General features: G+C 37.1%; 1 protein-coding gene across 1 annotated transcript; it reads left to right on the forward strand.

The window, feature by feature from the left end:
- The first annotated feature begins 721 nt into the window (after positions 1-721).
- Positions 722-13,060, forward strand: LOC144341586 (uncharacterized). The gene is made up of 3 exons (XM_085497587.1): positions 722-782; positions 11,761-11,919; positions 12,125-13,060. Exons 1-3 carry the CDS (start codon positions 722-724, stop codon positions 13,015-13,017), a joined length of 1,113 nt encoding a protein of 370 aa, XP_085353713.1. The 3' UTR covers positions 13,018-13,060.
- The last annotated feature ends 1,233 nt before the right edge of the window (positions 13,061-14,293 follow it).

Here is a 14,293-nt window from a genome sequence, read left to right on the forward strand (position 1 = left end):
CTATTAGAACTCCATCTCCAATATAACCTTAATCTAGGTATTGCTCCTGAATATTTTGGTGATTTATGAAAAGTGTTGATATCATAACGCTATTATATAAACTTACAGTATGTTAAAAGTCCACAGCAGAGCTATGTCAAATGATCATTCAGGTTTTTCTAAGTTCAGAGAACTTTTCCTGTAGCAATAAGTGGGACTCTTGTTCATTGTTGCCCATACCGTATTTGTTCTATTAGAAGCCCATATTTGGAATAAATCCAACTTTGAATCCAGAGATAAAATCATACTTGATTATCATAGTCAATTGTTATGATTACTTTTTTCTTATATTGTTACTCGTGGTACATAACCATTGCTATTCAGTACTTTTATTTATTTCATATACACTGTTAGCCCAAAGTGTACTGTAAATAAATTATATATCAAATATACACCAGTCGAGCACTAGTTATTTATTTATCAGTAAATAAAATTTGATAATACCTTGTGAGAATTATCACACATGTTGATAACAAGAACTTTTAAAGTAATTAAGTAAATGTTTTTATCACAACCTTTATGAGTGTTGACTGGTGGAGTTCTACATAAATTTATTTCAATCTTATCAAAAACTTAATTTGCATATCTTTTCAATTATTATCATATCGGATGAGTCGTCCGCTCTAGTTTACAAAGTACACTTCACATGCACATGTATATCCATCAAATCATCATCCACATCATGTCGTCTTTATTGTGCTTAGTGTTTATATTTGCTTTAACAGATCTTGTCCATAGCCAAGGTAAGTATTGTTTTCACTACAAAGAACCAATGACCGTTTCAGTATATCGCCATTGCTACGTATGTTGGTGATTCTATCCACAATATGGGTGTAAATATATAGATTCAGCGTGTTTATGACAAAATCAGATCCTGAATCGTAAATTTGAAATCTTCACTTTACAGTAACACAACAGTATTCGTAAGTTATAAAAAACAAGCATTATTTTGCGTATGCGGGGATTGTTGTCGTGCACACTGAAATAAACACTGCACGTCACGCGTACGATAGAGTTTTGTCGAATGAACACTCAGATGCTACAAAAATAACTATTTTAGTCATGATAAATCATATATAGCGAATTGTATTTATCAACATTCAGCATGAAATGAAAATATTGCTTCTGTTTTGATCCGGGCGCAACGTTCACTAATTGCTGCCGGTCACTCCTTCTATACCTTCCAATCACCATGGAAATTACGGAGTTGAAGCGCGGTGGTTGTCGCGCAGCGCGTGTTTGAATTTCATGTAAATAAACAATGTAATTTACATGCGTTGTATACGTTGCTATGAGTCCTATATCGGACAGGACGCGGCATGACGACTGCCGCCCTTTAAATCTTAGTGACGTCTTTGTTTGTTGGGCTGTGTCATTTTTGTTCATATGAGTTCCATATCTAGTGCATGCGTGTTATATCATCTTGACAATTTATTGTATGCAACCGTGAAACACGTGGAGTAAATTCGATGCTATGTTTTCCGTCCTTGTGTCTGACGTCATTCAAAGTTTGCATGACGACAAGAAAACAAGTGGTTGAGTATAATTTATCCACCTTCAGTCGACTAAACGCAATTTTAATCTAAAAAACAACATTTCGGCATGTTATAAACCGTTTCTCGGGCGTGCCTGTGCTCATTCAAGTTTGTTTTTATGTCCAGTGTTCACACTATGACAATGTTTTTATGTAATGCATACACTCTGCATACGTTTCTCCACACATAGTGTTCGCACTATGACAATGTTTTAATGTAATGCATACACTCTGCGTATGTTTCTCCACACAGTGTTCGCACTATGACATTGTTTTTCCATAATGCATACACTTCGCGTACGTTTCTCCACACATAGTGTTCGCACTATGACAATGTTTTTATGTAATGCATACACTCCGCGTACGTTTCTCCACACACAGTGTCCGCACTATGACATTGTTTTTATGTAATGCATACACTCCGCGTACGTTTCTCCACACATAGTGTTCGCATTATGACATTGTTTTTTATGTAATGCATACACTCCGCGTACATTTCTCCTCACATAGTGTTCGCACTATGACATTGTTTTTATGCAATGCATACACTCCACGTAAGTTTCTCCACACAGTGTTCACACTATGACATTGTTTTTATGCAATGCATACACTCCGCGTAAGTTTCGCCACAGATAGTGTTCACACTATGACATTGTTTTTTATGTAATGCATACACTCCGCGTACGTTTCTCCACACATAGTGTTCGCACTATGACATTGTTTTTATGCAATGCATACACTCCGCGTAAGTTTCTCCACACAGTGTTCACACTATGACATTATTTTTTATGTAATGCATACACTCCGCGTACGTTTCTCCACACAGTGTTCACACTATGACAATGTTTTTATGTTATGCATACACTCCGCGTACGTTTCTCCACACACAGTGTTCACACTATGACATTGTTTTTATGCAATGCATACACTCCGCGTAAGTTTCTCCACACATAGTGTTCACACTATGACATTGTTTTTATGTTATGCATACACTCCGCGTACGTTTCTCCACACATAGTGTTCACACTATGACATTGTTTTTATGTAATGCATACACTCCGCGTAAGTTTCTCCACACATAGTGTTCACACTCTGACATTGTTTTTCATGTAATGCATACACTCCGCGTACGTTTCTCCACACAGTGTTCACACTATGACATTGTTTTTATGTTATGCATACACTCTGCGTACGTTTCTCCACACAGTGTTCACACTATGACATTGTTTTTATGTAATGCATACACTCCGCGTACGTTTCTCCACACATAGTGTTCGCACTATGACATTGTTTTTATGTTATGCATACACTCCCCGTACGATTCTCCACACATAGTGTTCGCACTATGACATTGTTTTTATGCAATGCATACACTCCGCATACGTTTCTCCACACAGTGTTCACACTATGACATTGTTTTTATGTTATGCATACACTCCGCGTACGTTTCTCCACACATAGTGTTCACACTATGACATTGTTTTTATGTAATGCATACATTCCGCGTACGTTTCTCCACACATAGTGTTCACACTCTGACATTGTTTTTTATGTAATGCATACACTCCGCGTACGTTTCTCCACACATAGTGTTCGCACTATGACATTGTTTTTATGTAATGCATACACTCCGTGTACGTTTCTCCACACAGTGTTCACACTATGACATTGTTTTTATGCAATGCATACACTCTGCGTAAGTTTCTCCACACATAGTGTTCGCATTATGACATTGTTTTTATGTTATGCATACACTCCGCGTACGTTTCTCCACACATAGTGTTCACACTATGACATTGTTTTTATGTAATGCATACATTCCGCGTACGTTTCTCCACACATAGTGTTCACACTCTGACATTGTTTTTTATGTAATGCATACACTCCGCGTACGTTTCTCCACACATAGTGTTCGCACTATGACATTGTTTTTATGTAATGCATACACTCCGTGTACGTTTCTCCACACAGTGTTCACACTATGACATTGTTTTTATGCAATGCATACACTCCGCGTAAGTTTCTCCACACATAGTGTTCGCATTATGACATTGTTTTTTATGTAATGCATACACTCCACGTACGTTTCTCCACACAGTGTTCACACTATGACATTGTTTTTTATGTAATGCATACACTCCGCGTACGTTTCTCCACACATAGTGTTCGCATTATGACATTGTTTTTTATGTAATGCATACACTCCGCGTACGTTTCTCCACACATAGTGTTCGCACTATGACATTGTTTTTATGTAATGCATACACTCCGTGTACGTTTCTCCACACAGTGTTCACACTATGACATTGTTTTTATGCAATGCATACACTCCGCGTAAGTTTCTCCACACATAGTGTTCGCATTATGACATTGTTTTTTATGTAATGCATACACTCCACGTACGTTTCTCCACACAGTGTTCACACTATGACATTGTTTTTTATGTAATGCATACACTCTGCGTACGTTTCGTCACATGCAGTATTCATACTATGACATTGTTTTTATGCAATGCATGCACTCCGCGTAAGTTTCTCCACACATAGTGTTCACACTATGACATTGTTTTTATGTTATGCATACACTCTGCGTACGTTTCTCCACACAGTGTTCACACTATGACATTGTTTTTATGTAATGCATACACTCCGCGTACGTTTCTCCACACATAGTGTTCGCACTATGACATTGTTTTTATGTTATGCATACACTCCCCGTACGATTCTCCACACATAGTGTTCGCACTATGACATTGTTTTTATGCAATGCATACACTCCGCGTACGTTTCTCCACACAGTGTTCACACTATGACATTGTTTTTATGTTATGCATACACTCCGCGTACGTTTCTCCACACATAGTGTTCACACTATGACATTGTTTTTATGTAATGCATACATTCCGCGTACGTTTCTCCACACAGTGTTCACACTCTGACATTGTTTTTTATGTAATGCATACACTCCGCGTACGTTTCTCCACACATAGTGTTCGCACTATGACATTGTTTTTATGTAATGCATACACTCCGTGTACGTTTCTCCACACAGTGTTCACACTATGACATTGTTTTTATGCAATGCATACACTCCGCGTAAGTTTCTCCACACATAGTGTTCGCATTATGACATTGTTTTTATGTTATGCATACACTCCGCGTACGTTTCTCCACACATAGTGTTCACACTATGACATTGTTTTTATGTAATGCATACATTCCGCGTACGTTTCTCCACACATAGTGTTCACACTCTGACATTGTTTTTTATGTAATGCATACACTCCGCGTACGTTTCTCCACACATAGTGTTCGCACTATGACATTGTTTTTATGTAATGCATACACTCCGTGTACGTTTCTCCACACAGTGTTCACACTATGACATTGTTTTTATGCAATGCATACACTCCGCGTAAGTTTCTCCACACATAGTGTTCGCATTATGACATTGTTTTTTATGTAATGCATACACTCCACGTACGTTTCTCCACACAGTGTTCACACTATGACATTGTTTTTTATGTAATGCATACACTCCGCGTACGTTTCTCCACACATAGTGTTCGCATTATGACATTGTTTTTTATGTAATGCATACACTCCGCGTACGTTTCTCCACACATAGTGTTCGCACTATGACATTGTTTTTATGTAATGCATACACTCCGTGTACGTTTCTCCACACAGTGTTCACACTATGACATTGTTTTTATGCAATGCATACACTCCGCGTAAGTTTCTCCACACATAGTGTTCGCATTATGACATTGTTTTTATGTTATGCATACACTCCGCGTACGTTTCTCCACACATAGTGTTCACACTATGACATTGTTTTTATGTAATGCATACATTCCGCGTACGTTTCTCCACACATAGTGTTCACACTCTGACATTGTTTTTTATGTAATGCATACACTCCGCGTACGTTTCTCCACACATAGTGTTCGCACTATGACATTGTTTTTATGTAATGCATACACTCCGTGTACGTTTCTCCACACAGTGTTCACACTATGACATTGTTTTTATGCAATGCATACACTCCGCGTAAGTTTCTCCACACATAGTGTTCGCATTATGACATTGTTTTTTATGTAATGCATACACTCCACGTACGTTTCTCCACACAGTGTTCACACTATGACATTGTTTTTTATGTAATGCATACACTCCGCGTACGTTTCTCCACACATAGTGTTCGCATTATGACATTGTTTTTTATGTAATGCATACACTCCGCGTACGTTTCTCCACACATAGTGTTCGCACTATGACATTGTTTTTATGTAATGCATACACTCCGTGTACGTTTCTCCACACAGTGTTCACACTATGACATTGTTTTTATGCAATGCATACACTCCGCGTAAGTTTCTCCACACATAGTGTTCGCATTATGACATTGTTTTTTATGTAATGCATACACTCCACGTACGTTTCTCCACACAGTGTTCACACTATGACATTGTTTTTTATGTAATGCATACACTCTGCGTACGTTTCGTCACATGCAGTATTCATACTATGACATTGTTTTTATGCAATGCATGCACTCCGCGTAAGTTTCTCCACACAGTGTTCGCACTATGACATTGTTTTTGACTCCCATGTGCGAAGCACAAAATGGGAGTCTTTGCAGTTAGTGTGTCTGTATGTGTGTGTGTGTGTGTGTGTGTGCGTGTGGGTGTGTGTATATGTGTGTATGTGTGTCCGACTGTTTCACTGCTATCTCAAAAACCATACATCGGTTTTTGATGAAACTTGGTGCATAGATGCTCTGGGCCAATGCGCAGATTTGATTAGGTTTTGGTAAAAATCCATGCTCGTTAATTACCTAATTTGCATGATAATTAGCTAATTTTTAGCTGTTCTATGACTGTTCCACTGATATCTAAAGAACCACTCATTGGATTTTGATGAAACTTGGTACATAGATGCTCTGAACATATGCGCAGATTTGATTAGTTTTTGGTAAAAATCCGTGCATATTAATTACCTAATTTGCATGATAATTAGCTATTTTTTAGTGGTTCCATGACTGTTCCACTGATATCTAAACAACCACTCATTGAATTTTGATGAAACTTGGTACATAGATGCTCTGAACTAATGCTAGGTTTTGATTAGTTTTTGGTAATAATCCGTGGATACTAATTACCTAATTTGCATAATGATTAGTCAATTTTCGGTTTTTCCACTGATATCTCAAGTACTAATCATCACATTTCAATGAAACTTGGTACATAGATGTCATATGACACTGCACAGATCTGATAGTTTTTATGGTAATATCAGTACATATAATTACCTAATTTGCATAATTAATTAATTTTCAGCTTTTGATATAAGTAGTGAGCATTACATTTCAATGAAACTTGGTACTTACATACTCAAGGACTATGCAGAGATTGATTGTTTCGGATAAATATTTGTGCATATTAATCACCTAATTTGCATAATTAGTTAATTTTCAGCTTTTCCATGGGTATCTCAAGTACTAATCATCGCATTTCAATGAAACTTGGTACATAGATCCTTTAGGACTATGCAGAGACCTGATTAGTTTCAGAGTAAATAATTGTGCATATTAATTACCTAATTTGCATAATTAATTTTCAGCTTTTCTACTGATATCTAAAGTACTAATCATCACATTTCAATGAATCTAGAATTATGCAGAGACCCAATTAGTTTTTGGTAAATATTTGTGCATATTAATCACCTAATTTGCATAATTAACCAATTTCCGACTTTCACACTGATATCGCAGGTACTAATCATCACATATCAATGAATGTTTATACATGGATGCTGTAGGACAATAGACAGACCTGGATAATTGTGGGTTAAAATCTGTACATATTATTTACCCAATTTGCATAATTAACCAATTTTAAGCTTTCACACTGATATCTAAAGTACTAATTTCCATTTTAATGAAACTTAGTACAAAGATGCTCTAGGACAATGTACAAACCTAATTAGTTTGGGGTAAAACTCTGTTCATATTATTTCCCTAATTAGCATAATAATTCATAATTTGTTGGTTCTTATCACATTTCAATTAAACTTGGTACATAGTTTTTGTTACATTGCGCAGACCTCATTAGTTTTACAATCAAAACTGTTCATGTTAATTTTCTGATTTTCATAATTAGTTTTCAGCTAAGTAATTTCAAATTATATTTAATGTGTCTCCAATACTCTCAGCACATGGGAGTTCTTTCTAAGCTTTTTTTGATTATGTAATGCATACACTCTGCGTAAGTTTCTCCACACAGTGTTCACACTATGACATTATTTTTTATGTAATGCATACACTCCGCGTACGTTTCTCCACACAGTGTTCACACTATGACAATGTTTTTATGTTATGCATACACTCCGCGTACGTTTCTCCACACACAGTGTTCACACTATGACATTGTTTTTATGCAATGCATACACTCCGCGTAAGTTTCTCCACACATAGTGTTCACACTATGACATTGTTTTTATGTTATGCATACACTCCGCGTACGTTTCTCCACACATAGTGTTCACACTATGACATTGTTTTTATGTAATGCATACACTCCGCGTAAGTTTCTCCACACATAGTGTTCACACTCTGACATTGTTTTTCATGTAATGCATACACTCCGCGTACGTTTCTCCACACAGTGTTCACACTATGACATTGTTTTTATGTTATGCATACACTCTGCGTACGTTTCTCCACACAGTGTTCACACTATGACATTGTTTTTATGTAATGCATACACTCCGCGTACGTTTCTCCACACATAGTGTTCGCACTATGACATTGTTTTTATGTTATGCATACACTCCCCGTACGATTCTCCACACATAGTGTTCGCACTATGACATTGTTTTTATGCAATGCATACACTCCGCGTACGTTTCTCCACACAGTGTTCACACTATGACATTGTTTTTATGTTATGCATACACTCCGCGTACGTTTCTCCACACATAGTGTTCACACTATGACATTGTTTTTATGTAATGCATACATTCCGCGTACGTTTCTCCACACATAGTGTTCACACTCTGACATTGTTTTTTATGTAATGCATACACTCCGCGTACGTTTCTCCACACATAGTGTTCGCATTATGACAATGTTTTTTATGTAATGCATACACTCCGCGTACGTTTCTCCACACATAGTGTTCGCACTATGACATTGTTTTTATGTAATGCATACACTCCGTGTACGTTTCTCCACACAGTGTTCACACTATGACATTGTTTTTATGCAATGCATACACTCCGCGTAAGTTTCTCCACACATAGTGTTCGCATTATGACATTGTTTTTTATGTAATGCATACACTCCACGTACGTTTCTCCACACAGTGTTCACACTATGACATTGTTTTTTATGTAATGCATACACTCCGCGTACGTTTCTCCACACATAGTGTTCGCATTATGACATTGTTTTTTATGTAATGCATACACTCCGCGTACGTTTCTCCACACATAGTGTTCGCACTATGACATTGTTTTTATGTAATGCATACACTCCGTGTACGTTTCTCCACACAGTGTTCACACTATGACATTGTTTTTATGCAATGCATACACTCCGCGTAAGTTTCTCCACACATAGTGTTCGCATTATGACATTGTTTTTTATGTAATGCATACACTCCACGTACGTTTCTCCACACAGTGTTCACACTATGACATTGTTTTTTATGTAATGCATACACTCTGCGTACGTTTCGTCACATGCAGTATTCATACTATGACATTGTTTTTATGCAATGCATGCACTCCGCGTAAGTTTCTCCACACAGTGTTCGCACTATGACATTGTTTTTGACTCCCATGTGCGAAGCACAAAATGGGAGTCTTTGCAGTTAGTGTGTCTGTATGTGTGTGTGTGTGTGTGTGTGTGCGTGTGGGTGTGTGTATATGTGTGTATGTGTGTCCGACTGTTTCACTGCTATCTCAAAAACCATACATCGGTTTTTGATGAAACTTGGTGCATAGATGCTCTGGGCCAATGCGCAGATTTGATTAGGTTTTGGTAAAAATCCATGCTCGTTAATTACCTAATTTGCATGATAATTAGCTAATTTTTAGCTGTTCTATGACTGTTCCACTGATATCTAAAGAACCACTCATTGGATTTTGATGAAACTTGGTACATAGATGCTCTGAACATATGCGCAGATTTGATTAGTTTTTGGTAAAAATCCGTGCATATTAATTACCTAATTTGCATGATAATTAGCTATTTTTTAGTGGTTCCATGACTGTTCCACTGATATCTAAACAACCACTCATTGAATTTTGATGAAACTTGGTACATAGATGCTCTGAACTAATGCTAGGTTTTGATTAGTTTTTGGTAATAATCCGTGGATACTAATTACCTAATTTGCATAATGATTAGTCAATTTTCGGTTTTTCCACTGATATCTCAAGTACTAATCATCACATTTCAATGAAACTTGGTACATAGATGTCATATGACACTGCACAGATCTGATAGTTTTTATGGTAATATCAGTACATATAATTACCTAATTTGCATAATTAATTAATTTTCAGCTTTTGATATAAGTAGTGAGCATTACATTTCAATGAAACTTGGTACTTACATACTCAAGGACTATGCAGAGATTGATTGTTTCGGATAAATATTTGTGCATATTAATCACCTAATTTGCATAATTAGTTAATTTTCAGCTTTTCCATGGGTATCTCAAGTACTAATCATCGCATTTCAATGAAACTTGGTACATAGATCCTTTAGGACTATGCAGAGACCTGATTAGTTTCAGAGTAAATAATTGTGCATATTAATTACCTAATTTGCATAATTAATTTTCAGCTTTTCTACTGATATCTAAAGTACTAATCATCACATTTCAATGAATCTAGAATTATGCAGAGACCCAATTAGTTTTTGGTAAATATTTGTGCATATTAATCACCTAATTTGCATAATTAACCAATTTCCGACTTTCACACTGATATCGCAGGTACTAATCATCACATATCAATGAATGTTTATACATGGATGCTGTAGGACAATAGACAGACCTGGATAATTGTGGGTTAAAATCTGTACATATTATTTACCCAATTTGCATAATTAACCAATTTTAAGCTTTCACACTGATATCTAAAGTACTAATTTCCATTTTAATGAAACTTAGTACAAAGATGGTCTAGGACAATGTACAAACCTAATTAGTTTGGGGTAAAACTCTGTTCATATTATTTCCCTAATTAGCATAATAATTCATAATTTGTTGGTTCTTATCACATTTCAATTAAACTTGGTACATAGTTTTTGTTACATTGCGCAGACCTCATTAGTTTTACAATCAAAACTGTTCATGTTAATTTTCTGATTTTCATAATTAGTTTTCAGCTAAGTAATTTCAAATTATATTTAATGTGTCTCCAATACTCTCAGCACATGGGAGTTCTTTCTAAGCTTTTTTTGATTATGTAATGCATACACTCTGCGTACGTTTCGTCACATGCAGTATTCATACTATGACATTGTTTTTATGCAATGCATACACTCCGCGTAAGTTTCTCCACACAGTGTTCACACTATGACATTGTTTTTATGTAATGCATACACTCCGCGTACGTTTCTCCACACATAGTGTTCGCACTATGACATTGTTTTTATGCAATGCATACACTCCGCGTAAGTTTCTCCACACAGTGTTCACACTATGACATTGTTTTTATGCAATGCATACACTCCGCGTAAGTTTCTCCACACAGTGTTCACACTATGACATTGTTTTTATGTAATGCATACACTCTGCGTACGTTTCGTCACATGCAGTATTCATACTATGACATTGTTTTTATGCAATGCATACACTCCGCGTAAGTTTCTCCACACAGTGTTCACACTATGACATTGTTTTTATGTAATGCATACACTCCGCGTACGTTTCTCCACACATAGTGTTCGCACTATGACATTGTTTTTATGCAATGCATACACTCCGCGTAAGTTTCTCCACACAGTGTTCACACTATGACATTGTTTTTATGCAATGCATACACTCCGCGTAAGTTTCTCCACACAGTGTTCACACTATGACATTGTTTTTATGTAATGCATACACTCTGCGTACGTTTCGCCACATGCAGTATTCATACTATGACATTGTTTTTATGGAATACACACAGCTTATCAAGAGGACCCATGTGAATCCTATGTCCATGAAGTCCACGGACAGAGAGGAATATGCACCCATAAGGACTGCTGTCCGTATACCAACTATATATCTGGATTATGTCCTTCTCAGCCAAGTGATATTAAATGCTGCTTCAGTACACCAACATGTCGTAGGTTATTAATAAATATACCGTAGTATCTATTTCTTAACGTGTAGCTCGTTTTTGTAACAATATCTCATTCTTTCGTTCGTAGCGATGAACACGCCAACTAGAGGCAGTTAATGAAGTATTTATGAACGTTTGTTTTTACTAAACTCATTGACTATCTTATGTTCAGGAATTCAGTTTATGTTACTTTTGTTTATTTTGACAGTTGACCGCGATGCCAAAGGTGTATGGGTCAGCGTTTATAGTCACAACACCACCCCAGAAGACACTGCTGTATCGTTTGCAGAGTTGGCGTCTACTGGTGTAACAAGGGTGTATGTGAGTGTCTGGCATAACGGTTTGGTATACTTTAATTCGCCAACGATGGACAACCTCATTGGAAGCGATGGGTTCAAGAGAGACTCGTTGAGCTGGGCTGTCGAAGAAGCTAAGAAAAATGGCATGGAAATATATGCGTGGTTCGAATATGGATTAATGGCTGCGTACGGTGGGCCGAGTTCAAACGCATTTTCGCAATATGCGTACAACCACGGCTGGGTACGTGGTGAAGCACGGGGCTACACGTGGCTCATCGCAAGCCACAGCGACGTATTGGCGTTTATGGCAGGAATTATGCAAGATGCAATTGACAACTACCCAGAAATTGATGGGGTGCAGTTGGACGACCATTTTTCTCAGCCTAGCGACTTCGGCATTTTACACGGGACCATGACGTCAGCGGCAGAGTATATATTAAGAGAGATCCCCCAAGGCCTGGTATCTCTTTCTCCGGCAACAATGGATTGGTCGAGAGATTACAGCAACGTTGACTGGGAAAAGTGGTATAATGACGACTTGGGTTTTTTTGAGTATATTCCACAATTATACTATGACAACTACAATTCATTTAACCATGAACTTACAGACACAATAAACAGAGTTGGTAAGGACTGGTTACTGACTGGTGTGCGTGTCAATGGTAGTGGGCCCGATACTCCCTGGGCTGAGGTGGAGAAAATGCTCGATAGATGCGAAGTGGAAAACATCGCTTACGTCATTTGGTACTCCGAAGGCATCATAGAAACATACCCTGACCAATTCGCAAATTACTGGGCATAATATACAGGAAATTAATTAGTTCTCAATAAAAAGTAGCAAATGATGTTGTGTAAGCCATGTGCTTATTGAATGATTGAGGTGATTGAATGATTGAAAAACGAGAAAATACAAGTCCTCCGTACATACATACTAAAGATAGAGGATTTAATTTGCATACTGATTTCAAAATGTTGATGACTGTTCAGCGCGGCTACATTATGTGTTGTGTAATCTGCAAGTACTGTCCGTTACTCGATCTCAATCAAAACATAGACATTCTCGCTGTAGTAGTTCTATTTCAAGCTTTTCTCGGTGTTTCGTTTTAAGCAACCTTTCTACATGGGACAGAGTTAAAATAAACATGGCTGCCGAAAAAAAATGTATGACGTCAAAAAGATATAACGTAATAAATAATAACAGTATTTGCATACCAAATAACATTGCCCACACGATCCGAACGACGACGTAATACGTTATTATATCGGTGTTGTTGACATACGTATTATTCCGTTTCAAGGCGCGACAATGACAAAGAAAGGTGAACCGAAATACCAAAATTGCCTCGTCTCTATGTTGCATGTATTTAAAAAATGGAATCGTGGTCGTGGTGCGGTAAACATGTACAGTATTTACAATCATGCTTCATATGACCTCAGTCCATCCATGAACCATAAATTCTACAATAGGGTATAGACATGAACCTACTATAAACATCACAGTGTTGGAGGGAACTGTGGTATAACATACACTAGTATATTTCCCCCAACTCCCGATCTTGGTGTTCTACGGACATGACCAACGCACTGCGTTTCATTTTTTTTTTATCGGAAAGCAAAACAGTCAGCGCTTATACTTAGAGCCTGATGATTTAATCAGATATTAGAAAGCAATGTACACAGAACTGTACTCGGAGGCATGTATATAGCAAGTAGGTAAACATACGCTATCACGATGGTACTGATTGTACTGATGGTACTGATGGTACTGATTGTACCGATGAAGCTGTTTAACATAACAAGGGGACTTGAATAACGTAGTTGCACGATACGGCATCTTGTTCGAGTTACACCCAAATTCGGTGAAATTGCAGTTGTGAAAGAAATTTTGTCACGATATAAAAGTCACAAACACAACGTTTAATATAATCGAATTGACTTTAAAATAGTCGCGGCTTTATATAGGGTTGCGATTTAATTGGGGTTTAACTAAACTCAATTAAATTGCAATTCTATATAACTTAAGATTGCATTTCATTTCAAGTAAGAAACAACATCATACATCAATTGACTTAACATAA

Source organism: Saccoglossus kowalevskii, chromosome 1 (assembly GCF_978046115.1).
Source record: "Saccoglossus kowalevskii chromosome 1, keSacKowa6.1, whole genome shotgun sequence".
In the NCBI taxonomy this organism is placed as follows: domain Eukaryota; kingdom Metazoa; phylum Hemichordata; class Enteropneusta; family Harrimaniidae; genus Saccoglossus; species Saccoglossus kowalevskii.

Bases quoted from the DNA above. Each gene is read 5' to 3' on its own strand.
- LOC144341586 (XM_085497587.1), top strand. From the start codon at position 722: ATGTCGTCTTTATTGTGCTTAGTGTTTATATTTGCTTTAACAGATCTT. The intron at 783-11,760 runs GTAAGTATTGTT...GAATACACACAG, and splicing joins AGATCTTGTCCATAGCCAAG to CTTATCAAGAGGACCCATGT. The intron at 11,920-12,124 runs GTAGGTTATTAA...TTATTTTGACAG, and splicing joins CTTCAGTACACCAACATGTC to TTGACCGCGATGCCAAAGGT.